This window comes from Bemisia tabaci, chromosome 1 (assembly GCF_918797505.1).
Source record: "Bemisia tabaci chromosome 1, PGI_BMITA_v3".
NCBI classification, from domain to species: domain Eukaryota; kingdom Metazoa; phylum Arthropoda; class Insecta; order Hemiptera; family Aleyrodidae; genus Bemisia; species Bemisia tabaci.
The window spans coordinates 92,023,127-92,049,589 of record NC_092793.1 but is presented as its reverse complement, the minus strand read 5'-3'; the positions used below and the strand labels follow the sequence as shown (position 1 = coordinate 92,049,589).

General features: G+C 39.3%; 2 protein-coding genes across 5 annotated transcripts in view; one reads left to right on the top strand and one right to left on the bottom strand.

The window, feature by feature from the left end:
- The window catches only part of Dolk (Dolichol kinase), an 84,191-nt gene that overhangs the window by 38,429 nt on the left and 19,299 nt on the right, over positions 1-26,463 (bottom strand). Inside the window, exon 1 of one of the 2 annotated variants that reach the window (XM_072306514.1) lies at positions 19,078-19,428. The exons of the other annotated variant lie outside the window; for it this stretch is intronic. Within the exon in view, the coding sequence (XP_072162615.1) occupies positions 19,078-19,144 (67 nt within the window). The 5' untranslated portion in view covers positions 19,145-19,428. Of the gene's footprint in view, positions 1-19,077; positions 19,429-26,463 lie in introns of those variants that run through there. 2 annotated transcript variants of the gene reach the window in all.
- The window catches only part of Gabat (4-aminobutyrate aminotransferase), an 84,278-nt gene continuing 76,186 nt past the window's right edge, over positions 18,372-26,463 (top strand). The window contains exons 1-4 of one of the 3 annotated variants that reach the window (XM_072306509.1): positions 18,372-18,727; positions 23,561-23,703; positions 24,362-24,529; positions 26,348-26,428. In XM_072306509.1, coding sequence (XP_072162610.1) covers positions 18,652-18,727; positions 23,561-23,703; positions 24,362-24,529; positions 26,348-26,428 — 468 coding nt within the window. In that variant the 5' untranslated portion in view covers positions 18,372-18,651. Of the gene's footprint in view, positions 18,819-23,560; positions 23,704-24,361; positions 24,530-26,347; positions 26,429-26,463 lie in introns of all 3 variants that reach the window. The other 2 variants (XM_072306507.1, XM_072306508.1) reach the window with 2 other exon arrangements.

The window sequence follows — 26,463 nt, the reverse complement described above, 5'->3', positions numbered from 1 at the left end:
TTATGTATAGGCTGCTTGTCTTTGCCGTGGACGACACTAAAGACCTCTAAGTTTAAGTAGCTCTCTTAGCAGAACGAGAGCCACAATGGATCAGGAAATTCCATCAATGGTTGTAAATTAAACTAAATTTATGCTTTGTTTCTGACCCTTAAAGTAGATACCTAAGTAAACAGGTCTCGATTTTTAATTTGACCTCGACTGATGAGCAATAAAAGCCTAGCGTCACCATTAATGTCTTCCTTTTCTTCATCAGAGAAAGGCTATGTCCAATAATAGACTTAATTGAAAATGAACTTTGGAGAAACGTTCTCCTCTTAATTTTGCACCATGATTTGAAGAGAAAGGTCTTCAGGATTTTTCCATTCTGATACTTGGAGGGAATTTAAGTTTTTTTAATATCTTTTCTAATAAGACCCAGCTGGGGCGCTAAGTGGCTTTTTTTATTTATTTTTATCTTTTAATGTGATAAGACATACACATCAATGGTGAACCTAGAAAAATTTCCATTGTGCAAGGAATATGGATTGATAGCATCTCAGAATCGGTGCATTACATGCAATTTTTCTTCATGTACTGATCCGTTATGCTTCAAAATAGTAAAAAATTTAAGAACATCTGAAATGATGCAACTGCAGATAGGATTGTGGTTAAGTGATGTCACCTTCATTATGCATCCCCTTAAAATGGAAGGATTTATAAAATGAACTTCAAATTTCTTCAATGAAAGTGAAAAACTCTTATGAAGTTGCGTGTAAAAATCAATGTCTCATTTCTGTGTTTTCAGAAACAAGTCGCGGTGAAAATGCCTAATTTTTTTTTTAATTTCATGGAAAATAAACTTGATTTTTCTCGTCTTTGAAAGTATCATGTCTTACCGCGATGTGCAAAAAGAATGCTCGATAGGTACCTATGTCATAACTTTTTCCATGTTTGAATTAAAATGTTCCGATTAGGACTAGTGTGAGAAGTTCCAGTTGTACTTCTTTGAGGCTGGGCCTCAAGTGTTTCATCCTCTTATCTTTTTGTGTTCGTGTTTTCAGCACCCTGTCTCTCTTTAGTAGGGAGCCGAGGCACCCTTCTATGACTCAGTCTTGTCACGTTACAGTATGAGGAACTGCGCAAAAGCAGATTGAAGCAAAGGAAACTGTGTCGGTAGTAAATTCTAGGTATCCTACATGAATGTATTTATTTCCAAGTAACTCCTGTGGGTAACAAAACGTTGGCTTCCACATCAAGAATAAAGTTGTCAAAGTAGAGGCTTGAAAGCAACTTACAATGAGGTAGATGTAAAGACCTGTGATATTAAAGCGTATTAAAGGTGATAAGGAACTTTACCATCGAAGAAATCTTCAGTCAAGGCGACTATGACCATGGAGCAGAGACGTTTCCCTCGCTGTATAAGAAAATCTGCCATTAAAGTTTTTCAAGAACAAGAAAAGCTACAGTTTCATCTGCATTTTTCATCAACTTGGTTCTCAAGAAACCTTCAATGATCAGACGCAATGATATGCTCCTTTGGCGTGGTAGCGAGTGGAGATAATCTATGAACTGCTGAAAGACTAGGTACATTTTCCTCAAAAAGTGGATTTTTCCACCTACCTACGCGAAAGTCGTAGAGTGTCCACTCAATTAGGGCTCAGACTGAAAAAGAAATTAATTAATTAATTTAAACTGACTCAAAAACACTTCCGGATTGAACAGCTTCGATTAACTTCCCACCGTTCCGACAATGAACAGCAGTGGCTAGGCAAGAAATTACTACTAAACAGACACACTGCCAAAAAAATAATTTATCCGACGACATGCGAAAATTTATTCAGTGAAAAATATTAGACGTTCTTGACTATTAAATAGGTAGATGTACTATTACGATTACTTACGTCCTCAAAAGGGGTTAGTTTAATGAGAAACAATAACAAACTCGTCCGAACTCGCCCCGGCGAATGTTCATGACATTCGCGGCAGTTCGCGGAACCATTCGACCCGTTCGCTTCGAGTCGACGTCTGCCCTTTTTTCGAATTCGACTTCTGCCGATGTCGACGATTGAACTCCGCCCCACCAGAGCAGAGCGCATAGAGCAAATACAGAAGGTGGTGGCAAATGGCCGACCAGTGTTAGAGACCCGGAACGTTTTGAAGTTGATATAGGTTAGGTTTACTTGGGCTCACACAGCAGGCTGCCATCTAAACCCATGTCAGACGCTGCCCACATTTTGCCGAATATTGTTGAATAAAGTGATAGCAATGAAAAGATTGCATAATAATCGCACCTCCAAAGGTTTTCTTAACTCAAAAAATAGGAACTTTGAAAGCAAACCTCAAAAAAAATGAAAGTTTACATAGGTTGAAATTTTCACATGTAATCCTTATGGGCAAGACGCAGTAGAAATGGAGATTGAGGTTAGCTATACTTGGGCTCCCACCCCCCTCCTGCCTTCAAAAACCGGCCCTTGCGCGTTCCGCAGGTTTGCTATCTCGCGGCCATTGGCAGCCATCTTGAAGATTTGCTGTGACGTAGAAAAGTACACGGACTGGCGCGCTGTTCAAAAAAAAGTACACGGACTGGCGCGCTGTTCAAAAAAAAGTACACTTCATGATGGAACCTGTATAAAGACCTACATCCTACATCACCGCTCAAACTAACATTGAAAGTCATATAATTGAACATTAGTTACCATGACTTTCCAATTTCTGCTTTTTTAAATATATATTTTTAACTTACAAATTATTTTCAGTTACAGTCGAACATTGATAGAAAAACGTATGGAAAAGCCCTGCATAGACGATCAAATTCCGAACCAATTCCGATCAAAGTAAGCGTCCAGCCCACGTACAAACTATGGGGCTCTCAAACTGGCACTAATTCTTCGGCCTTATCTCGACTAGAGTCCCTTTATACTGAGAGTCAAGACAATTTGGCTCATGGATGTCACAAACGGGAATAAAGATTACAGAAATTGAACGTTTTTCGTAATCTTTGATCGGCCCATTCTCAAATTCCTTTCTCCGTTCCTCCTCTCATTCCGTTTGTTCCTTGCCGAACCCGTAATTCCCTGGTCCATTCCAGATTATAATCTTTGCAATTGGTGAAAATGTAATCTTTATTCCCGTTTGTGACACTGTGGAGGCCTAAAATACGGGAACCAATCAGAAATGGATTCAAATTGTCTTGACTCTCAGAATAAAGGGACTCTAATCTCGACCAAAGATTACTAAGGAGTCCTTAGTAATCTTTGATCTCGACGGCGCAACTGTTGAGGGAATTAGGTGCAACTGTAGCGAGTTTGTTGCACCAACCGAAATTCCCTGTCTCGACGCGCACGCATGTGTTCCTGGAACTTTTAGGCGGGAATATTTGAACAATATTAATTTTTCTAGGTTAAACGATGTCAATTGAGATAACTGAACTGATAATTATGAACGGGAGATAAGTAATATTTTGCGTTATGTCGACCAGGTATAAAACAAAAAACAATAAAATAACTCAGATATGAATAAAAAGAAAATATATTTGATAAAATTTTATTTTCCTGCTGTAGTGATATGCTACAAACGAAAATATAAAATCGATACTGAAATGTGTACAAATATTTCTAAATAATAACCACTCCGAAATAAAACACCCGTAATACACTCCCGCTTCACGTGTAACTACGTGTAACCAGCGTTTATCAATTCAAAACATCGAAGGTAAACAACTGTTGAGGTTCCAGATTTCTGACCTTGAAAGTTTCACTTATAAGTGAAACATTTTTGAGACACTTCCTTCCTTCAACAGTTGCGCCAATTTCCCTCAACAGTTGCGCCGTCGAGACAAGGCCTTCTATTTCTCGGCCATTTCTGCACGGAATGCCTTGAAAATTTCAAGATCTAATCTGTGATGTATCCCGAACACATCTATGAAGTACCGTTTGGGCAAAAACTGCTAACGAGAATAAGCAGAGTTTGTAGGTGGGCTGGACGCTGTAGACATGCTGATGACTGGTGGTCACCATCTACCATCAAATTTTGACGGACCGCACTTTTTTGTCCTCAAAGATCAGACCGGAGTACCACCATTCATCATTCCCTGCCACCGGAAACATTTCTGCCAAGTTTTCATTTTAAAACGAAGCAAATTAATGAGTTTCAGACTGATGACTCCCGACACTTTGATGCTACTATGATCGAAATTGGTTCAGGAATTTGATCGTCTATGCAGGCCTAAACATAAAAAGTAATAGTTACGAGTTCTTAGCAGAGCCGGATTTAGGTTTTTGCCGCCTGGTGCCCAGAAAATTTTGCCGCCCCCCCCCCCCCCTTCCAGGACTGGGTAATATCTTATAAGTAGAAACACGCGATGCGCACGGAATGTGAGTTTCAAAAACACGGCAAAAGCGAAATCCGATTCTCCGGTAGTCAGAAAAATGCGCATCTGTGCCGGAAAGTGTTGCAAACAAATATTTTAGGCAGAGGGAATGATTCTTCAAGGATTGAGGATTCGAGACACAAAAAAGGCGAAAATGAAAAATTAAATTAAATGTGGATGCTAAAGTGCGAAACCTCGTAGGTATTTCCGTCACGTTGTTTCAGAATTTCCGCTTCTATTTTATTTTTTCAAAATGAAACAAGCAAACTTTTTATAGATTGTGATTTATAATTATATAGAATGCTCTGCTTACAGGGAAAAAATTCAAGAAATTGCGTTGACTAGGTACTTTTCATTGAGTAAAGTATCACAGAAAATTTGGAACGTCGTAAACGTAGATTCGTGGTTTCGCACTTCGGTCATCGATGAACCTTCTCAAGTTTTCGAAAAACTTGCGGATTAATTTAGTTGAGAAGAAGACGGCCCTCCCCTCACAGTTCATAGAGCCGTAGACGTACCTAGGTCATTTTGCTGCATGGGGGACTGCCCCACCACCGGGGGGTCTGGGGAATACGGAATACCCCCAGCCCCAAGTAGCGTGAATTGCAATTTCATTGCAATGGATTGTGAGTTGATTGCAATTTTTGCTTGTTGCCTATACGTTCATTTGAAGGCGCTGAAAAAGTTGCAATTTTATTGGAATGAACTTGCAAGAAATGTAGGTTATGCTTGTTGCGTACCTTTCTTTTTCAAGGCACTATAAAGACTGCAATTTCGGTGCGATCATGTTGAAACAAATTCACGCCATGTGCCTGGCATCCAATTTTCTAGTTATTTCAAAGTTTTTTCGACTTAAATGTCTCACCTAACCCATATAGCCCAACATATTTTGAAAATATTGTCACATTTATCAAAATATTTTCATGGCAATATTGTAATTAAAAAAATTTCAAAATATTTTGAAAATGTTTTTAAAACATTTTAAAGAAATTTTTTGAAAATGTTTACAAAAAATATTTTTAAGATAATTCAAAAATATTGCCTGTAAACATGCATGTTAAAAATATTCGTTAAGAAAGTTTTGAAAATATTTTAAAAATATTTTTTGAAAATATTTTTAAGTTCTCAAGTTAGTATGTGGTGTAATTTACACCGGTGTAAATTTAGTGTAAGTACCTATTACGTGATATCGAAAAAAAAAATCATACGAAACAAATATGAAAAAAAAAAAATAACACGAAAAAAAATAAATATAATAGGCAAAAGAAAGATGCCTGAGAAAAACGGCGTTAATCAAATCTATGATGAAAGTTGAGCCGCGCACTGACGCAATGCATGCTATAACAGCCATAACAGGTGTGATTTCAACCCAGCTCACCATCAGCTCCCTGTGGCTCAGTGGAAGAGTACTCCGCTATGACATTCGCGGGTCGGGTTTAAGCCCACTCAAGGGCGTTCGGTATTTTATGCTGCTAAACGTCGTAGGACATTAGGTAAGTATGGGTTCGAATTATTCTAATTTCCCCGGAAAATTTAGGGGTTGAAATTTAAAGGTCGTCAATATTGAAATTTCTTTGCAAAAAAAAAATTGCAACTTTTTTACAATGAGGGGGTCAGATGTTGTAAAATAATTGCAATTTTCTTGCAAGAAAGTTGAAATCATCTGGAAATTTTATTTAATTTAAATTGCAACTTTTTTGTTGCAAAATGCTACTTGGGACTTAGGGGGGTCCGGGGGACCTCCCCAGGAAAATTTTTGAAATTTAAAATTCTATTTGAGCGCATCTCGAGGCATCCGTGGCGCTAATCTTCCTTCAATTTCGTACAAAAATTAGCCAGTTTTATGCATTTTAAGGTTAAAATACTTTCAAATCGTATTAGGCGGCAAATTTGCCGCCAATTGGAGTTGCCCATGATTTTCAGAGAGGATTGATGAGATGACTCACCCGGAGATGGAATCAATTCGAAATTTAACACCGCAATCACACGCTGAATGTGGCTTGAATGTGGGAGTCATCGGCCCGATGCCTGAATTTTCAGCAACGATTCTCAGCAACCATCGGACCAATTTTGAATTTGTCTGAACCATTCGAGTAGATTTAATACACATCTGAATGAAAATAACTCGAATTTGCTAATTTCAGCCGTTGGGCGATGACTGTTGACTTCCAAATTCAGCTGCTAAATTCAGCGTCTGATTGCGGCAGAAGTCAGTGCCCCGCCGCACAGTGGGAAAAACAGCCAATCTAGCGCAGAAAAAGTCTTGACGCTCAAAATGTTCACTTTCCCATTGGTTTTTCACACTTAGTTGGTCCTGTATATCTACCTAAGCATCAAAGAAAACATAATGCGCCAATTTTTCGTAAATTTCAGAGGAATTGAGCTAAATTTAGTCCGCAAATCAGCTGTAATTCACATTCCTGGAGACTGTGCTTCGGTTTGTGGTTCCTGATCGGTCAGTGGAGTTTAAATAAAATATTTCTTGCTTTTTATGCTATTGCTGGTTACTTTTTACAATATGAATAGTACTAGTCTTATTTCCCCCCCCCCCTTTTTTTTTTGGAATGGTTTGCGTGCTCAATAATTTTCCATTACTTTCCACCTCCTCAAAATCTTAAAAATATGAAGTATTGTACATGCGCATTCTGTTAATAAATATAGTACGAGAGAAACAACTAAAAAGTATAAAGGACCCCGCACGGTTCTTATGGAAAATGGCCCTCGGTCAAATGCGTTGAAACTTCAGTATGTTGTGCAGCATGTCATCGTGAACAAAAGTTCCAATAGGCCAAACAAGATCCCATGTGCGGTTTTCGAGATATTCGCCGTTTTATGTGCGTAACCGGAGGTTTCGCGCGCTCCCGCCGGAGCCATACCATTGTGCGGCGCCGCTCGTGCCCTTCCCTCCCAGTCACTCTACGCTGCCCCGCCGCCCATACCTTGGCTCCTCTATCGCTCCAACAACGACGCTCACGAGGCTGCGCCCATCATTACCGGACCGCGCCCGCACGCCGTCTTCTTACGCGGCCTCTTCTTCGGCCATGTCGCCTCTTTTTCTCATCGATCCTTTCTCTAAGTCTTCAAAAACGTTTAAGAAGTCCATTTTTACTAAACATGATAATGCTAATATCACAAATAATACAAAAAGAGAGGAAAAGCAAATGATAATCCATGCGAAAGTACGTAGGAGAGTTGGAATGCCTAAGAGACGTTAAATAAAACGAACTTTTTTTTATTTTCTTCCCTCTTCCTTTCTTCCTTTTTTTTCTTCATTTTTCTCATGTGGAAGCAGTGAAAGTAACTTCTGTCGGAAGATGATGTTGATGTTTTTTCTTTTTTTTTTTTCTTCTTTCTTTCAATAATGACGTGGCGGAGGTTGAGGGTAATTAGTCGGCTGACGATGCCCAAGTAGGAATTAAGTTTGCTTTAGTCCTGACTTAGCTGACAAAAGGTCGCGTACGCGCATGAATGTTACGATCGACCTGCAACTCTTTTTCATAATCTCTATGGAGTTTTTCTTGGATGTACGATCTGATTAGAGGATACCATCAGCAGATAATAAGATGGCTGATAAGGTGGTGCTGCAAGTTGGAGCGACTTAAGATGTGACCATTTACTCCTAAATGGACATCTCTCTTCCTTGAGTTCAGTTATTAATGATCCCTCTCTCCTCCTCCATTGGTGCGGTTCAGCTAAGTCAAGACTAAAGCAAACTTAATTCCTACTTGGGCATCGTCAGCCGACTAATTACCCTCAATCTCCGCCACGTCATTATTGAAAGAAAGAAAAAAAAAGAAAAAACATCAACATCATCTTCCGACAGAAGTTACTTTCACTGCTTCCACATGAGAAAAATGAAGAAAAAAAAGGAAGAAAGGAAGAGGGAAGAAAATAAAAAAAAGTTCGTTTTATTTAACGTCTCTTAGGCATTCCAACTCTCCTACGTACTTTCGCATGGATTATCATTTGTTTTTCCTTTCTTTTTGTATTATTTGTGATATTAGCATTATGTCCGGGAGCACATGTAGTCCCGTGGGCCCGTTAATGATACAAGTTGGCGAGATGGCTTGATCTCTTCGTCTTGATGTCCTGAAACAGAATTTCGATGCTGCCAGGCTCAATTTTTCCCGGAACACCCTTAAATTCAAGATGGCGCCCAAAATGGCCGCTACGGGGGTGAAGTGGGTGAAAGTGACTCCCATGGTCGACATGTATGTCGATTCCTACGTATTTTTGGTCGAAAATTTCAAATATATGCTTAAAAATGTACTCCGACTTCTTAAAGACCCTTAAATCCAAGATGGCGGCCAAATTTCCCCTCCTGAAAGTCAAACGGCCACGTGTGCTCCTATATGGCATGTGAGGTATCTTACATACCATTTTTTGGGCCGTAAAATCCAAAAATGATGTTAAAAAATCCTTTGCGATTCATTTAAGGCTTCAAATTGCAAGATGGCGGCCAAAATAGCTGAAATTTTGGAACCAAAAATTCTATAATAGCTTCTCATATCATGTGACGTATCGAACCCAATAGATTTCTGGTCGTAGAATCCAAATCTTGAATTCAAAATTCACCCCGGCCCCTTGGGATGTCCAAAATTCAAGATGGCCGCCGAAATTATCCCTCACAGGATCATACAGTCAGCCTTGACCTTAGAATAGCAAGATATGTATCCATTTACAGGTTTACTGGGTCGTAGAATTCATAAATGAAGGTTAAATCAACCTTTCAAACTATTAAGAACCCCCCCCCCCCCTTCAGCATAAATTTAATGGGCAAGATAGCAAATCATAATGAATCAAAGATTATGTAGCTTTAAGAAAATTACACTAAACGAGATAGGATTGTCTTTTTTTTGGCAGAAATAAAAATGAGGTTTTATTTACAGACAAAGTAACAAAATGAGAAAAAGTTTATAAAGCGACATGATACACACATCATAGGTGTACATTTTTGGAAAAAAACGAAGCAAGCACAGGTTTTTGATAAGAATTTAGGGCGTTTTTGGTTTTTCTCTGGGTTCAGTCTTTTCAATGGGCATTAGGAAAATATTTCAAAGGAGAATGCTAGAAGAGGATCCTTTCAGGATGCCTTGCAACTTATCCTTCGTAATAAACTTATCATTCATAAACAAGAGCACTAACACTAAACAATCAATTGCATTTTGTAGCACCTAGCTATTCGTAGAAATGTAAGATATTCTTGGTAACGCGATTATTGCTAATTAACTGTTACCAAGGAAAGGAACAAAAAACAAAGCAAGAAGAAGAAAAAACCGGGCTTGTAAACAGTTAAGCAACATGACCTTTCAAAATTGAACTAAATTATCTTTTAAATGTCTGATAACTACTTTTTTCTGAACATCCCATCAATAACGAGAGGCATAAACCAAATTATTTTTTAAACAATTTTGTCTAGAGTTTTTAACTATTTGTACACCGATAACACCGGTCAACATGGGTTCCGTCCTTCGAACCAAACCAATTTTTTTCGATTCCTAGGTACTACAGAAGCCCGAAAATGGCCATATTAACTTCAGAAAAATTGGCTGGTCCTCAGGGCGCCGCCATTTTGAATTTTTCAAAATTAAGAAAACTCACGATTAGATATTTGCAAATATCTCCTCAACGGTTCATCTCACGAAAAAACCAAAAAACCAGTGGAAAGAGCATAAAATTTCCTATAGAAATCATCCTCTTTTATTTTTTCTAACTTAATTTTTTGGTCGTGAAATTAACGTTTTCTTCAAAAATTAGCTTAAAAAAGGCGTATTTTTGCTGATTTTAGTAGAAACTTTGCTACATACCTCCAGCCACAATTATCTGAGAAAAAAACTGTCATGCTCATTGAAAAGAACGTAAAATTTACTGCTAGAAAACATATGTCATTAGTTCCTAGACTTGATTTAATCCTGTGAAACAGCAGTTTATCAGCTCCGCCCTTAAAATGTGATTTTTTCTACCATTTTCCCTAGAATCACGATAAAAAGAGAAAAAACTCTGAACACGTGACCCGAACTGTGTGCCAAAGAGGTCAAAAATTTTCGATCAGAGTCAACAATTGTGAGTTCCAATGAGTATCAGTACAGAACTGAGGGGGGAGAGAGTTCAGCTCAGGCAGTTTGCATTGGAATATTAAGGTTTGGTAACGTCGAGAGATCTATAATTTTGGGTCTTTTTATACCTCATCAGTAGATCACACTCGTCATGTGAATCCAACTGAAAATCTCGCAAAATCCAAGACGGCATCAAAGCTCAAGTTCGAAGTACAAGTTTTGTATTACAAGACGGCAAGTTTAGTATTGGTACTCATTGGACCTCAAAATGTTTGACTCTGATTGAAAATTTTTGAAGTTTTTGGCTTTTGATCTCACTGACGAGTGTGATCTACTGACGAGATCTATAACAAGACCCAAAATTATAGATCTCTCGCCGTGGTCTCTTCTTCATATTCTGATGCCAATTGCCTGAGCTGAACGCTCTTTCTCTTCAGTTATGTACTGCCGTACTGGTTATCCATTAGAGCTCAAAATATTGACTCCAATTGAAAATTTTGGAACTTTTTGGTTTTGTTTTCAAAATAGTGTGGACCCAGCACTATTTTGCCGCCATTTTACACAGTTCGGGTCACGTTTTTAGGGGTTTTTCTCTTTTTTCGTGATTCTAGGGAAAATGGTCGAAAAAATTACATTTTAAGGGCGGAGCTGATAAATTGCTGTTTCACAGGATTAAATCGAGTTTGAAACTTATTGACACATGTTTCCTACAAATAAGTGAATCGCAAATCAGGGCTTATCCATCAGAATAAGCGATGACGTTAGCAGTTGTAATTAATTTTTTAAACGTGTAAAATTGAAATATTTCTTAAATCCACACGCGTCACGCCTTTAAGCCGCAATTCTTAAAACTAAAATGTCGCAAATTGTGAAAGGAAGGTTACTTAAACCTTCATTTATGAATTTTACGACCCAATAAACCTGTAAATGGATACATATCTTGCTATTCTAAGGTCAAGGCTGACAGTATGATCCTGTGAGGGATAATTTCGGCGGCCATCTTGGATTTTGGACATCCTAAGGGGCCGGGGTGAATTTTGAATTCAAGATTTGGATTCTACGACCAGAAATCTATTGGGTTCGATACGTCACATGATATGAGGAGCTATTATAGAATTTTTGGTTCCAAAATTTCAGCAATTTTGGCCGCCATCTTGTAATTTGAAGCCTTAAATGAATCGCAAAGGATTTTTTAACATCATTTTTGGATTTTACGGCCCAAAAAATGGTATGTAAGATACCTCACATGCCATATAGGAGCACACGTGGCCGTTTGACTTTCAGGAGGGGAAATTTGGCCGCCATCTTGGATATAAGGGTCTTTAAGAAGTCGGAGTACATTTATAAGCATATATTTGAAATTTTCGACCAAAAATACGTAGGAACCGACATACATGTCGACCATGGGAGTCACTTTCACCCACTTCACCCCCGTAGCGGCCATTTTGGGCGCCATCTTGAATTTAAGGGTGTTCCGGGAAAAATTGAGCCTGGCAGCATCGAAATTCTGTTTCAGGACATCAAGACGAAGAGATCAAGCCATCTCGCCAGCTTGTATCATTAACGGTCCCACGGGACCCCAAAAATGAACATGTGCTCCCGGACTAAAAATGGACTTCTTAAACGTTTTTGAAGACTTAGAGAGAGGATCGATGAGAAAAAGAGGCGACATGGCCGAAGAAGAGGCCGCGTAAGAAGACGGCGTGCGGGCGCGGTCCGGTAATGATGGGCGCAGCCTCGTGAGCGTCGTTGTTGGAGCGATAGAGGAGCCAAGGTATGGGCGGCGGGGCAGCAGAGAGTGACTGGGAGGGAGGGGCACGAGCGGCGCCGCACAATGGTATGGCTCCGGCGGGAGCGCGCGAAACCTCCGGTTACGCACATAAAACGGCGAATATCTCGAAAACCGCACATGGGATCTTGTTTGACCTATTGGAACTTTTGTTCACGATGACATGCTGCACAACATACTGAAGTTTCAACGCATTTGACCGAGGGCCATTTTCAATAAGAACCGGGCGGGGTCCTTTGCACGGATAAAATATAAATCATCTGTTTCGGCGAGGATCGAACCTGGATTATAAACGAAGGGATTTATGCGGAACAAATTAGTAACAAGCTGAAATTTTTACCACTGATTATACCCACTGTGGGGCGTATTTTCACAAAAGTCCCCATTCCTAGCCCCCTAGGGATTTTTGCTAGCCCCCCTCAAAGTTGAAAAATCCCCCCTTCCAATTAAACTGCTGTAACTTGGCTCCTATTATAGTTAGACACCTCAATTTTTTTTTAAATTGTTCGTATTGATACGTACGTTAAAATGAAACCATTGGTCATCAAAATTTATCAAGAGATCGTTAAGAAAATTTTAAAACAAATTCAAAATTTATGAAATGGAATTATTTTTTTTTAAATAAATCGGAATAACTCCGTTATCGATTAAAAAATGGAATTTATACTTATATGAAAATTTTTAGAGGACGCAATTTCCTATCAAATGGTGTATTGGAAGTTAAGGTAGGAGCAAAGGGTGAGGATGAGAGGGGGGTGGAAGTCCGGCAGAGCGCGGCTCAGCGCGGCGCAGCGCAGCGTATAATAACACGCAGCACTCACATAGAACCGCCCCAACTCAATGCTTCATGGCGGCATGTTTCTCAAAAAGCCCACTCCTAGAATTTTTTTTTCTTCAATTCTAAGAGGGCAACATTCTTGTGAACTGCAAATAAATTTTATCTTTCAAAACCATAAATTTTTCAATATGTTTGGCTATAAATAATTACATTATATTTGAATGAAGCTGTTTCCACTTGGACGCGTTTTCGCTTCCTTCCTTTTTTTATTTATTTTTTTGAGAGTGAAACATTTTGAAACTTTAGTTAGTAGTAAACATGACTGAATAAGAGGAATAAATGAGTATAGAATTAGATTGAGGTGGAAATTTATGGATATCTTTAATTACCTAATAGTTTTACTTATGAAAGAACACACAGCTCTACGAAAAATTAGAGCAAAAACAAATATTTAATACGAAAGAAAATGCCTACATGGGTATTACAAAAATGTCACCTTTTAAGCGATGTACTCTATTATTGATGGCATTCGTTAATTTTCAGGTTAAAATTAATTGAACAGCAAATAAAAGCAATCATCGTAAAAATTATCAGTAACAAAACAATAATGACATAAAATAACGAAAATGGACACATAAAGTTAGCTGTTAGCAAGTTCAAGACGATACTTAGAACTATTTCGGGCAAAAACCTATAGATGGTCCTCTTCAAATTCTTCGACGGCCTGTAATATATTTTTACACGTTCCGCCACTACAATTACGACACATAGCTGAACAACAGAGCCCTTTTTTAAAACATTTACAGTTTGTGCCACAACCAGACTCACAGTTACAGGAGGTCATCTATATAACATCATCAGGCGCAAAATTTAATGTAGAATGAATAGGTAATAAAAATTTTCTTTCATCGCTTATTCCCTCTTCTTCCCTCCATCCCCACTCTCTCGGGTCGAGAGAACTATTTCCAAGCCAAACTTGAATTTGATAGTAAACTCTAAAGCTATGCTGTTTCACCGCTAATGATGTTGGTGGAAGAGTCACCATCTCAAATTTAGATCTTAAGGACATTTTAGCAACTTTTCTTGAATACATTATGAAGCGGCACTCATCTAAAATTTGAGTTAAGTTGGCTCCCCCATAAAAATGAATTAAATATTTTTCGCCTACTGTGCCTATTCTTTCCTTATCAACATTCGACTCATTAAAAATTAGAACATCTTTTTGTAAAGAAGAATCATTAACTGGGAGGTTGTATGCTTTTATTTTACTTGTCCTGAAAAGAGCGGAGGTGGTGTCGCATCCTGTCATTGCATAAGCGAAAAGAAGAAAAGAACTAGTTAGCTTAAAATCGTCGACTAGTTTCACGATATTATACAGAGTACCAGGATTTTTTGAAGTTCCAGGAATTTTGAAAAATATTTTTAGTTTCCTTCTCTTGATTAATGTTAACATTATAACCATAAGATCAGTGTCCGTCCCTACCATAACAACTGTTTCTCCTCTCTCAACTTTCAAAATGGCAGACGAGACAATATCCCGATCTGCATCGGCCTCTGCAATAAACACCTCGACACCAACTTTTCTCAACTCCTCACTGACAGCTGCAATGAGCTTTTTCTTATTTTGTGAATTTGAGAAAAATTCAGCCTGCGTTTTCGTACCTACATTGCATTGCTAAAGTGAAATTTATTGTGGCTGATGTTTTCTTTTTTTTTTTTTTTTTTGCTCTTCCTAATTTTTCTTGACCTTTTGTGGTTGAATAATTAGGATAATCGTCGAAAACAAAAGATGAATGCTTAGTGTATCGCTTAAGAGCACAAGATACGTACATATTGACAATATCTCCGTAAGTAGCAAGTTTCGGCCATCTTTACGGCATTTTCTCACACACTCTTGCAGCATAAAGAGAGAATGAACCCTTCCACCGCGGTCATTTTCAGTACGCGCCTCATACACGGAGAAAAAAATTTCGTACGTGGGACCCGAAGTTTAGGTCATATGGATCTCTGAAGTTTTCGGAATGAGCATCTGAACACTTAAGGTCTAGCTGCCGAAGTTCAGGTCTGACATCTAAAACTTCAGTTCTTACATCTGAAGTACTTCAGATGTGAGAACCGAAGTACTTCAGATGTAAGAACTGAAGTTTCAAATGTCAGACCTGAACTTCGGCAGCTAGACCTTAAGTGTTCAGATGCTCAATCCGAAAACTTCAGAGATCCATATGACCTAAACTTCGGGTCCCACGCACGAGATTTTTTTCTCCGTGTACAATACATCCTCCGACTCCTGGAGCCATCCTGGTTCCTACCCTCAGATTCGGAACTTGACCGCTGGTCGGCACTTTGTTAACGTTTGCGCACACTTTTCTTACCGATAACGTTTGCGCACGCTTTTCACGAATATCATTTGCGCACACTTTTTACCGATAACGTTTGCGCACACTGCACTATTTGGCAACGCTGCAATGATGCCACGCGTGTCACCCGAAAACCGGAGTTTGTTTTGATCCGGGCGGTCATAGTATCGCTTCATGATAAGAAATTTTCTTGCAATGCATTGTCTGGCAATTAGTGACCCAGTCATCGGTCGTTCGCCGTGGTCAGAACAACCGACAAAAATGATTCAGACGAAGAAAATAACCCGGAGGCTGTAAATGACTCTTTCAATGCAGACGAGCCTGATGAATCCATTTCTGCAAATGGTGCTGATGAAACTTGCTCTTCAAATGCAACCTGCCCTAAAAACAGCCCTAAAACCCGTCCTTGCACTGAAGATGATTCCGGTGATTTTTAGCTGAAGTAACAGCGAAAAATCTGTGAGTAACCATATACCTTATTTTCTTAACTTTCTTCATTTTCTATTTTCTTCTTATTAACTTATTTATTCATTTACTTATTGATTGCTTATTGGAATTTATTTAAACGAAAATTTCCCCTCGTCCGTTTATAAATTATCCGTTCGTTGAATTGTCTTATCACGAAGCGATACTACTGACGCATCATTGAAGCGTTGCCAAATAGTGCAGTGTGCGCAAACGTTATCGGTAAAAAGTGTGCGCAAATGATATTCGTGAAAAGCGTGCGCAAACGTTATCGGTAAGAAAAGTGTGCGCAAACGTTATGCACTTCGGCCACCATCTTAATCCGTTCATAGTCAAATGAAGCGACGCAATACTGTCATGCCAAGAAAGAACGCCGTATGAACATTCGGACGTTGCCCAATTTCCTCTGATATAATAAGAATTTTCCGGCAAACTTGTGAGCAATTTTCTTGCAAATTTTCAGGGAATCGAATACACAGTTTTGTTTACGGTGTCTGATAGGGTACCTATTGAAAAAATATTCATAATTTTACGTAGGTATATAGAAAAATATCGTATAAGAGAAAATTCGGCAACATTCGAACTGTCATGAGGCTTTCTTCCTAAGTACGGCAAAATATTTGCCACAAGTCACAGTATATGCTCAGAAAAAATATAACGATGTCGATTGAAGTCAACTTAGTATGTGACTATCAAGACGATCGCCAGCCCCTCTAGTCGCCAGGCGTACCGCTCAGCGCTGGGTGCGGCACGGCGCCGCGCGACATCGCACTGCGTCATGTTTCGGCTCCTCTCCCACCCAACTCATTGTCCGAATCCTTACTTCAAGAGGACCAATTGAAAGGAAATTGTGTTCCCTACAAAGTTTCTAATAAACAAAAAGTTCATAGTTGCAGTTAGAAAAAAGTTATCACGCTCTTTGTGAAAAAGAGGCAATTCGATTTCTAAAAATTTGCGAATTTTTTCAAAATTTTCAGCTTTCCGTGGAAAAATTTGCATGATTATTAAAAATTTCTTAAAGAGCATATCAAGACGGACATTTTAAAAAAAATTAGAGGTGTCTAGCTACATTAGGGTCTGAGTTATAGCGCTTTGAATCAGAGGGGGATTTTTCAACTTTGAGGGGGGCTAGCAAAAATCCCTAGGGGGGTAGGGATGGGGACTTTTGGGAAAATGGTCCTCTCAATGGGTACTATCAACGGGGGGAAAAATTAGCTTGTTACTAATTTGTTCATCAAACCCCCTCTTTTTTCCCTTCGTTTACTGGACTATTAAGAAAATAATAGCGAAGCACGCTATCCGCTGGACTATCGGTTACAGCATGTTGGACCGTGGAAATAGCTGTAATATAAAAGTGCGTTGGGGGAGTTGCGCGCGCAGCGCTCTGCGCACGCACTCTCCCTACGCTACTCAGCGATTCAACGCTAGGCTGCTAGGCAAAACGACAGTTACAATCAATCTGAGCACATGTTTCGACTCAGTTTTGATCAAATATCTCTGAAAGGCTGGGAAAGGCTGGTTTCAACCAAGGATTTTTGTGATCTTGATATAGTATACTTCACGAGTAACTGGATATAAATATCTCCTTGGATATCCTTGGATATTGTAAGATGCAGTCTTTAGAAGTTTGAATTTCTGACTATTTTAGAGGCTAACTTTCAAAAATTGCTGTAAGTCATAGAAGCATGTAAAAAAGAAAAAATTGGTATCCTTACGTTTAAGTGAGCAAGCCTTTGTTGAAAAAAAATTAAAAGTCACTAATGACACACCTAGACGAACACACGAGGCTACTGAATGTAACCACTCTGAGGCGGTCCTCAACCAGCTCCGCGCTAACCGGTGCATTTCTTATTATTATCGCAGATAAGATCGATCTTATGAAGTAGAACTTGGCTGATTATTCTTGATCAGTAGATCCTAAGGAACACATACATACCAATTTTTGCCATTTTCATTGATGCTGATTTTCCGACTTTTTCTGCGCTAGATCGGCTGTTTTTCCCACTGTGCGCCGCTGCCCAGTAGTTTTTCCCTCATTCTTTTCTTTCTCCTTTTTTTTTACGAGAAAAAAAGAAAACTCCGAAATTTGCCGCCCCCAAAAAATTTGCCTCCCGGTGCCATGGCACCTTGCCCCTCCCCCCCCCCCCCCGTAAATCCGGCTCTGCCTCCTTTGCTCACATTGGTAAAATATTCGAAAGTTATATGAATTTTATAAATTTGGTTGTGATAATTTAGATAGGTACCTATGTTTGAAATTTAGTTACGTGCTGATGTTTGGTACATGATCGGGGTTCCTATTTAAAATGCATAAGTTATCCCGTCTCCTGGGGAGACAGGGGCCACGTCCCCCTCCTCATGGCAAGATCACCCAATTTCATACGAGGAAGGCTTCATTCAAAATAGCATGATTCTACTAACATTCTCGGGGTATTAAAAAGCAAGCATAATATTTGTACACCCTGTATGTGGAGGCTTTAGCGGTTGCGTTGAAAGTTTAAAGCTTTTAGATGGAGAGATGGGGACCGAGACGAAGCTTGTTGCTTCCCTAGCTTTATTGATCCCCGCGCGGAGGCCCCTCCCGTGTCTCCCTCCCACATTTCTCATCCTCGCACCGCATCCTTGTATTTTCGTTTACATCTCTATCTACTGTTCAACAATTCTGGTCGCAAGTGCTGAAGTGGTGTCGTTGTCAAGTTGTATAACTTTAATGAGCCTCTGTCCTCATTTTTGCCTGCTCGAGGCTTTACAATTCTCTCTTCAAGTGCGAAAAGTGTTCGCTGGTGCCCGGAAGTGACGAGAAATTTTGATTTTCATTAATTTTATTTCGTCAACCTACCGTTATTCTAATCGACGAAAGGATGTACTTGCTCAAGAGTCATTACCCAGTAAAACGGATTTGTTCTTTGAACAATGCTTTGCCCACTTACTCAACAGGTTACTGGTTTTCTGTCCTTATATAGCCTCCCTTGATTGTTTAATCTTGCTCTGATCTTGAATATTGTTTTTCCCTGAAAAGGTGGTATAGGTAAGTAGTAGATTACCTAAGAGTTGATCTTTTTCAGAAGGGTGCTCCCCAAAACGCTCAGGAATCTAAAGACATTTCGGTAAATTTAAGTAAGGAGCAAAAGTAACTTTCCACATTCTATATCTCAAATACCTAAGTACTTATTCTATTTGTTCTATTCGAACTCTTTTCTATTACGAATAATGTATCTTCATAGCAGTTTGAACTGCAATTTGAGTATTAAAAAAATAAGGATGAATCATGTTTCTTATGTACCTACCTAGGTTGGTGTGTTGTAAATGCATAGTTTTGACACCTTTCAAGTGATCTACAATACCTAACGACATGCTCTTTCCGTACAACCCGAAAGCTCACTTTTTTAAATGAAGAAATGTCCCATTGTCAGCATTACAGTCAAGACGAATGAGAACAAAGCATATAGACTGTTAAAGCCTACTACTTCCCCCAGAGATAACAGCATTTCTGCAAGGTCTGCGGGTTAGGAACACTTGAATGCATGAGACGCAATAAATAATAGTTATTTAATCTGATCCGTGTGATCATACGAATGCCTATGTTTTTTTCTAGTTTCGTATTATACCTACCTACGTAGGTACCTATTAGATTCTCCGCTGTAGGTACATTAAAATATGTACCTCCCTATGTAAGTATGTCCGTAGCGCCACGAATTTTCTCCGAAAACTACTGTACTCTTCGTTGGATCGATAGGCACCGAGGACTTAAATGTTGGTGTAAGCACAGAAAAGACAGAAAAACAAGCAAAAAGTCTAACCTCCAAATTTGAAAATTATTATTTGTTTAAAATATCTTATTCTTTCATAGAAAAGGCCGAGAGGGAATAAGGATGGAGAAGGGGTAGAAAGAAATCAGTGATCGCGATATGTTGTGATACGCCCGGTAGACTATCAAGATTTTATCAACGACACTTGTGTGCACCCAACGATATTATGCTTACTATAAAACAAATTAGCTTTTAGTTTTGAAGCTTTTTTATGCTTTGTATTTTTAGTGTTTTTAAAATTAATTGACTCCTTAAGTAGAAAGAAAACCAATATTTTGTTATGCTTTTGTTAAACCTCCGTTTATAAATTGACAAAGGATAAAAATAAAGTAATTGTCTATCTAAGTAGGTATCTATTTATAAAGCGATATTATATAGAGTCAAAAATTGCGTTATAGTGCGATTAAATTGCCAAAAATTTCGTTGACACCGCAACTGTATCGCAAAAAAATTGCGATGAATTGAAATGAAATGTCGATCTCATCGCACGCGATTCAATCGTTATCAAATAGCGAAAAATCCCAACTTCTCAAAAGCAGTGAATTTAATTCAAGATGCTTTAAACGCTCCCCGTGCTGCGAATAAGGAAGTACATAATGACATAAAGTTTTGCAGAAACACGTGGAAGTCGCATGAAGTTTGGACCGAGACGGAGGTTTGAAATTTTTTACCAACATAAGACTCAATGTCAAAGACAAAATTCAACTTCTAACATTATGTTCAAAATCTATTTCTCGACTTCAATTTTTGCGACTAAGTAGGTACCTACAGTATCAAAATGTTACTTTTACAAGCTTATCTTTACTCATCATTTTTAAGTTATTAATAGTGGCCTCTCTTATCGAGCCCGGATAAACGACAAGGTCAAAAAATTTAAAGTTGATTCGCCTCTAAAGTGCTGGTCCATCAATTGGACGGATTTCAGCCAAACGGAACTATGTGCATTATGACGTGAGTCTTGTTATGCGTACCTATATTCTAATGGGTCTCAGGACTCATGTTTCAATGCACATAGTTCCGTTTGGCAGAAATATGTCCAATTCAGGCATCTTCCAATTGATGAGAAGCCTTTTGCTTTAATCTCCTACCACCTCACCTCTCGTCGGATTCTTTTCTGTTCTGTGAAATTTTCACTTGAGTCAAAGCTCAAAGAGCTCTTTCAGTCGATGTTCCATGTACCTAAGTATATAGTAAACGATTGGCCGGCAATTACAAAAATAAAACAACTATTTTTTCATGCTTAACGCGAGTGTGCCTATTCCAGGGCAGCGCCGCGCCGGTGGTGGAGGGGGGGGGAGGCCCCCGTCCCCACCACCCCCCCCCCTCGAAGCATAGGCGGATTCAAATCATTTTGTAGGGGGGGCCTGACCTCCCATTGAAAAATTATACTAAGCCCTAACTCCACACATCGAAGAGTAGAGGGGCACAGAATCCCCCCCCCCCCCTACCTGCATGGGATTCGTAAGACTCCTCTCGAAAATTTATGGAAATTGACTAAATTTCAGATGTATTTCAAGGCCACAGCGACCCGTTACGCTTTCGTGGCTTTTGCACGTCTTGGTACCTGATATGGTCCTCCCGTGCAACCCTGTGCAGTGATTTCTGCAATTTTCACTTAAAAGCGAACACAATTTGGTAAATTTTCCCGTTTTATTTTTTCTTTACGATAATTTGAACCGGAGTTATGATTTTTTGCAAATAGGTCAAATTTGACCTTTGACCTATCATAACTCGGTCTAAAATTAAGATATTGATCTGCGGTTTGCGCCAAAATACTTGGTTTTTTATGCTCTTTTGAATGAGGTATCACAACATAGGGATTGCTTTTTGAAAAAAAGGGGGCTAAAATGTTGACCCCCCACCCAAAAAAAAGATGGTCCCCTTTGAGATAGGAACATTCCCAAAGTTACATTTCCCTAGCTTAATTCGTTCAAAAGTTAGCAGGGGTGGGACAGACTTTTGTTACACCCTGTATAGATATTCCTGTCAAACACGGTCTAGCTGCAAAACAGTCGGGCAGAGAAAAATCGCCGAGAACCAAGACTGGGCTGTTAATTTCCAAATTGACGGCCATAAGCCAGGGTAAACATGGCCGACTGAACTTGGGTCTCGAAAGACTTTTGTTCTCAACATTTTAATGCATACCTCTGCATATTTCTGCTGGGGTGAGGTCGGGTAAGAGGTTAAGAGGTGGGCAAGAGTTCGGAGAAAAATGTCAACATTTCAACTTCATGACACCCCCCCCCCCCCCATCATTATATTTACAGTTGAGGCTACTTTTTTATTTTTTTAGTAAGTATAACACCTAGTGTAATTGTAGGATGAGTCAAAAGTCGAATTTTATCTTTCAATTTTTTCCCACAAAATTTTCAAAAATTTCCATTTCGAGAAAAATTCGCTCCGCGAGTGACTGTGACGCTTCGCGAGCCAATTTTGCTACTACAAGTTGTGTAGTTGACAGCCCTTGTCATCTGTCATGGCGCCGGCCACCGCTCTGTCCTGATTGGCTGTGATCATTCATCACCATTATCCGTTTGGGCGTGGACCACGCCGGCCGCCCGGTTGTGCATATTCGCGTTGTTGTTTGTGCCACCACCTCCAGATCACACAAGTAATTAGGTAAAGGACCAAATTAATGAGCGGTAAAACAACCATACAGCTGAAAATAAGTTAAATTGAGTTGCGAGACATTTTGAAACGTTGGTCATGAAAATCGTAAAACCTAGGGGTGTTGTCACATGTAGAGCCTAAGAGCTTTCATTTAAAACGAATCCGAGGTAAATCGGTCCAGTAGTTTCCGAGATCCAAGTAGCACGAACTGTCCAGCGGCAAAGACGCAAAAGTGTTGTTATCAAATCGAGGTAAATTTCGCAACGTCAGTCACGCAAATTGAAAAACCAAGGGGTGCTGGCACATCTGGAGCCTAAGAGTTTTCATTTAAAACAAATCCGAGGTAAATCGGTTGAGTAGTTTCCGAGATTGAAGGAGGACAAACTGTGTACTGATAGGTAAGTCGGAAATGCGTCAATTTAAATCGAGGTAAATTACGCAACGTCGGTTGCGTAAATCAAAAAACCAAGGGGTGCCGGCACATCTACAAGCTTAGGCCTTGTCTCCGCGAGCCGTTTCACGAGATTTGTCCCAGGGAAAAATCCCACTAACGAAGTTGGGAAAAATATTGAGTTAATCATTATTTTTTCCAGTACCAAGTATGGTACTTGTACCCCTAGGATCCACTGAGAGAAGAAGAAGAAGTGAAAACGAATCGTGCGATATTTTATTCATTACTACATTGTTAATGTTTGTTTAGTTAAAAAATGTGTCTAATTGTCATTTGAGTGCAATTATTATTTTAATCCCGGTTAAATACTAGACTTTAACTAATTTATCTTCCCGCCCAAACTAGTCGCAGGACTGTATGAGCCCCGTCCCGTGGAGACGGTAACTGGGAAAAATCCCAGAAGTTTCATTCCTGCGATTCGAACGTGGGACATATCCCATGAAAACGTCCCGTGGAGACAAGGCCCAAGAGCTTTCATTTAAAACCCATCCGAGGAAAATCGGTCGAGTAGTTTCCGAGATCGAAGGAGGACAAAAAAAGCCTTAGGATATAGAAGATGGATGGAAATCAGATTATGACGGCCATCTTGAAAAATGGTGGCCAAAATACGGAGAGATATGGGAGATATAGCTTGGGCTCCGATTGAGTTTCGTTCTGGGTACCTTAAACTACATATTTTCACCAAGTTTCATGCTGGTAGCCCAATTAGAACTATCAAGGTGGTTTTTTTACCCTTAGCGACCATACTATTGGAACTTCGAGTCTTTAAGCTGCGGGTACCTACTTGGCTTCCTTGCGACATCAATTTTAAACACATTTCCTGGTACAGCAGTTTTACTAACAGTTTTCCTCTCTTAATGATTTCATTCATTACATGCCATTTCAATATCTTATTTTTAGGTACACAGATTGTGAATCTCTCAACCGGAACCAGCAAGTCAAAACCGCTAGTTCCAAACGAGCCAGCAGGACCCTCTGTTGTCAGTGGCAAGATACCAGGACCGAATTCTGTAAGACTTCTACAAGAGCTAAACAGTATCCAGGTAAAATGTTCCTTATAATGTGTGGTGCGGTTCATTTAAGTTTAGATTTAAGAGGTGCGCATGTTTTTTGTAATCACGACAGAATTTTCCGACGGGTGCTCATTAAATGGGAGCTCAAAATACGCAACTTTGAGCTCATTTTCCGTACGTTAATTTTGATGAAAAAATCGGGGAAAATTCCTGTGAACTCATGTGCACTCTCTAGTTTTCAGAAATGTAGGAATTGAACATTACTAAAACAAGCTCATTACAAAAACAATATCCATCGAGAATTTTTCCGAATAGAGGCAATGTGGCACTTTATTAATGTTCGATACCTAAGCGAGTGACAGATCCAACGAGTTAGTATCAAGATGCATAATGATTTCTGATACAAATATTTTAACTCTTTTGCTTTTTTTCCCCCCTGATCATTTTCGAAAGAAAGCCACAAATGCGTATATTAGGAGGGGTGTAATTGTCGAAATTTTCCGGGGAGAACCCCCAGACCTGCGTGTGATTTTTTCTCTGCAGATGGGGTTGATTAAAATCCACTTATATCCTTTTCTGTCTCTTGGTGGTCGAAAAGTGGATAGATGCAAACGTTGACCATAAACTTCTTCTTCACGTAGGTAATTCATAAAGCCCAAATTTTACGGTTGTTTGTTTTATTTCACAGCAAGCAAACTCTGTCCAGTTATTTGCCAACTATGGTCAAAGTGTGGGAAATTATCTTCTGGATATGGATCAGAACTGGATACTTGATTGTTTCACCCAGATCTCATCAATTCCTCTAGGATACAATCATCCAGATCTCTTGAAAGTATTTGAAAACAGCAACAATGTGGTAGGAATATATTTATAGAAATTTTAATAACTAGTGTCTTTTGTATTTATTGCAGAAAGAATATTCAAAAATGAACGCAACAATGAATGAACGAACGAATGTATGAGCAGAACGGAACCAAGCCACATCAGCTATTGCCAAATTTAACTGGCCAATTTAATTTTTTACGAGAGGACGTGTAAGCGGATTTTTTTTAAATTTCAAGGAATTTGCTGCGTACCTACTGTGCAAAAAATTCACTGAAAAGATCCGTACAGCCCTTTTCATGTAAAAAATTAAATTGCCCATACTTAAATTTGGCAATAGCTGATGTAGCTTGGTTCCTCTCTGCTTAACGCGGTCCATATAATACTAGGGGGCCTTGCCCCCTGACCGCTACGCGGCCCAACCCCCGGGAGGGCGCCTCGCGCCCTCAAGCCCGCTTCGCGGGCCCTATACACCTATGTATAGGCAAAGATGTTCTTCCATTTTAATACACCATTTTGTGTTCGAGCTGCATCGATTTCAAAATTTCTGACGTAACACTCAGATTTGTAAATGATGAGGAATAGCTGGATGTACATAATTTCACAGTCCACTTACTGGAGAAATTTACATTTATTATGTTACTTTTAAATACTTAATTTAAAAAAAAATCGGATTTCGACCGTTAAGAGTTAATAATATTTGGTCCGTCCCGACGCGACGCAGCGCCTGCCTTCTCACTTTGTATCTGCTGTTTATCTGCCGTAAATATTAATAGAAATTCAGCAATCAAGTAAATTGACCAATACCACAAATCGAAGCCGGAAGAATGAGGAAAAATTGAGTAAAAACCTTATACCTTGTACCTTGAACCTTGAACCCTGAGCGATGCACCGTTCCTCAACTCTTCGAGTGAGGAGCCCTTCACGAGCTTTTCCATTGTTTTATTGTTTATTCGAGTCACTCAGGTGGAATCCCACACCTTGAAGTTTCTAGCGGAAACGACATATCTCTCACGCTATTAACATTGGACTTAAGTGACATGAGCTTTAAAAGCTCTACAACATTAAAAGTTCGGGGTTTCATAATTTTTTGCACATCTACATCTACTACAGGTGACATACATGTAAAGATCATCCTTATCGGTCCGGCAGTTCGTCAGAAATAGTGCTTCCAAGATTTTGCTTGTAGCTGTATAATATAGATATTTAGCAGCCTAAATATTATTTAAACCAAAAACTTATGAAGGACTAAAAATGTTTATAAAATACCTAGGTACCAAAATAAAAAATAAATGTCCAAGTACCATACGCACTTGTTCCTTTTATCGTACTGTATGATGTATCAGATATGTAATCAGATACGTATTTAAGGCGTATCCAGATTCATACATAGGACTAGGAGCCTATTTCACAGCGCCCTTTGGCACTTGGCGACACCCAACTGCCACGCACATATGTGCCCTGCGCATTCCCAGTATTTCGGGAAGTTGGCACAAATGCCGCCACACCTTCAAGTCATTCAAAACCCCCTGTTGCTATCTTTCACTATGAGCGTACCCTTCGTCTCCTCCCAGGAGGAACCCAATTAAGCTACTTCTTTGGTAACATTTCAATCGGGAAACAAAGAAATCCCCTTTTCGTGGTAAAATATAAAAAGTGACCCCAAATTTCCGTGACTCATTTAATCCCTACACCCTCCGCCGAGGCAATTGTTATTGTCAACAACGATCGGTCTACTGTATCATTTATGGCTTAAATATAGGATTTGGTGTAGGCATGATTTCTTTTATACCATTAGTACTTGGCTCAAGTGAGTACCTGTTTGTATTTTTTACTTTCATTTCTGTTCCAGAAAACCATGCTCAACAGACCAGCTTTGGGCGTTTTTCCAGACGGAGAATGGCCCACAAAAATAAAAAAAGTTTTACTGGGAGTAAGATATTCTTTTTTTTCTTTTCACTGGCATCT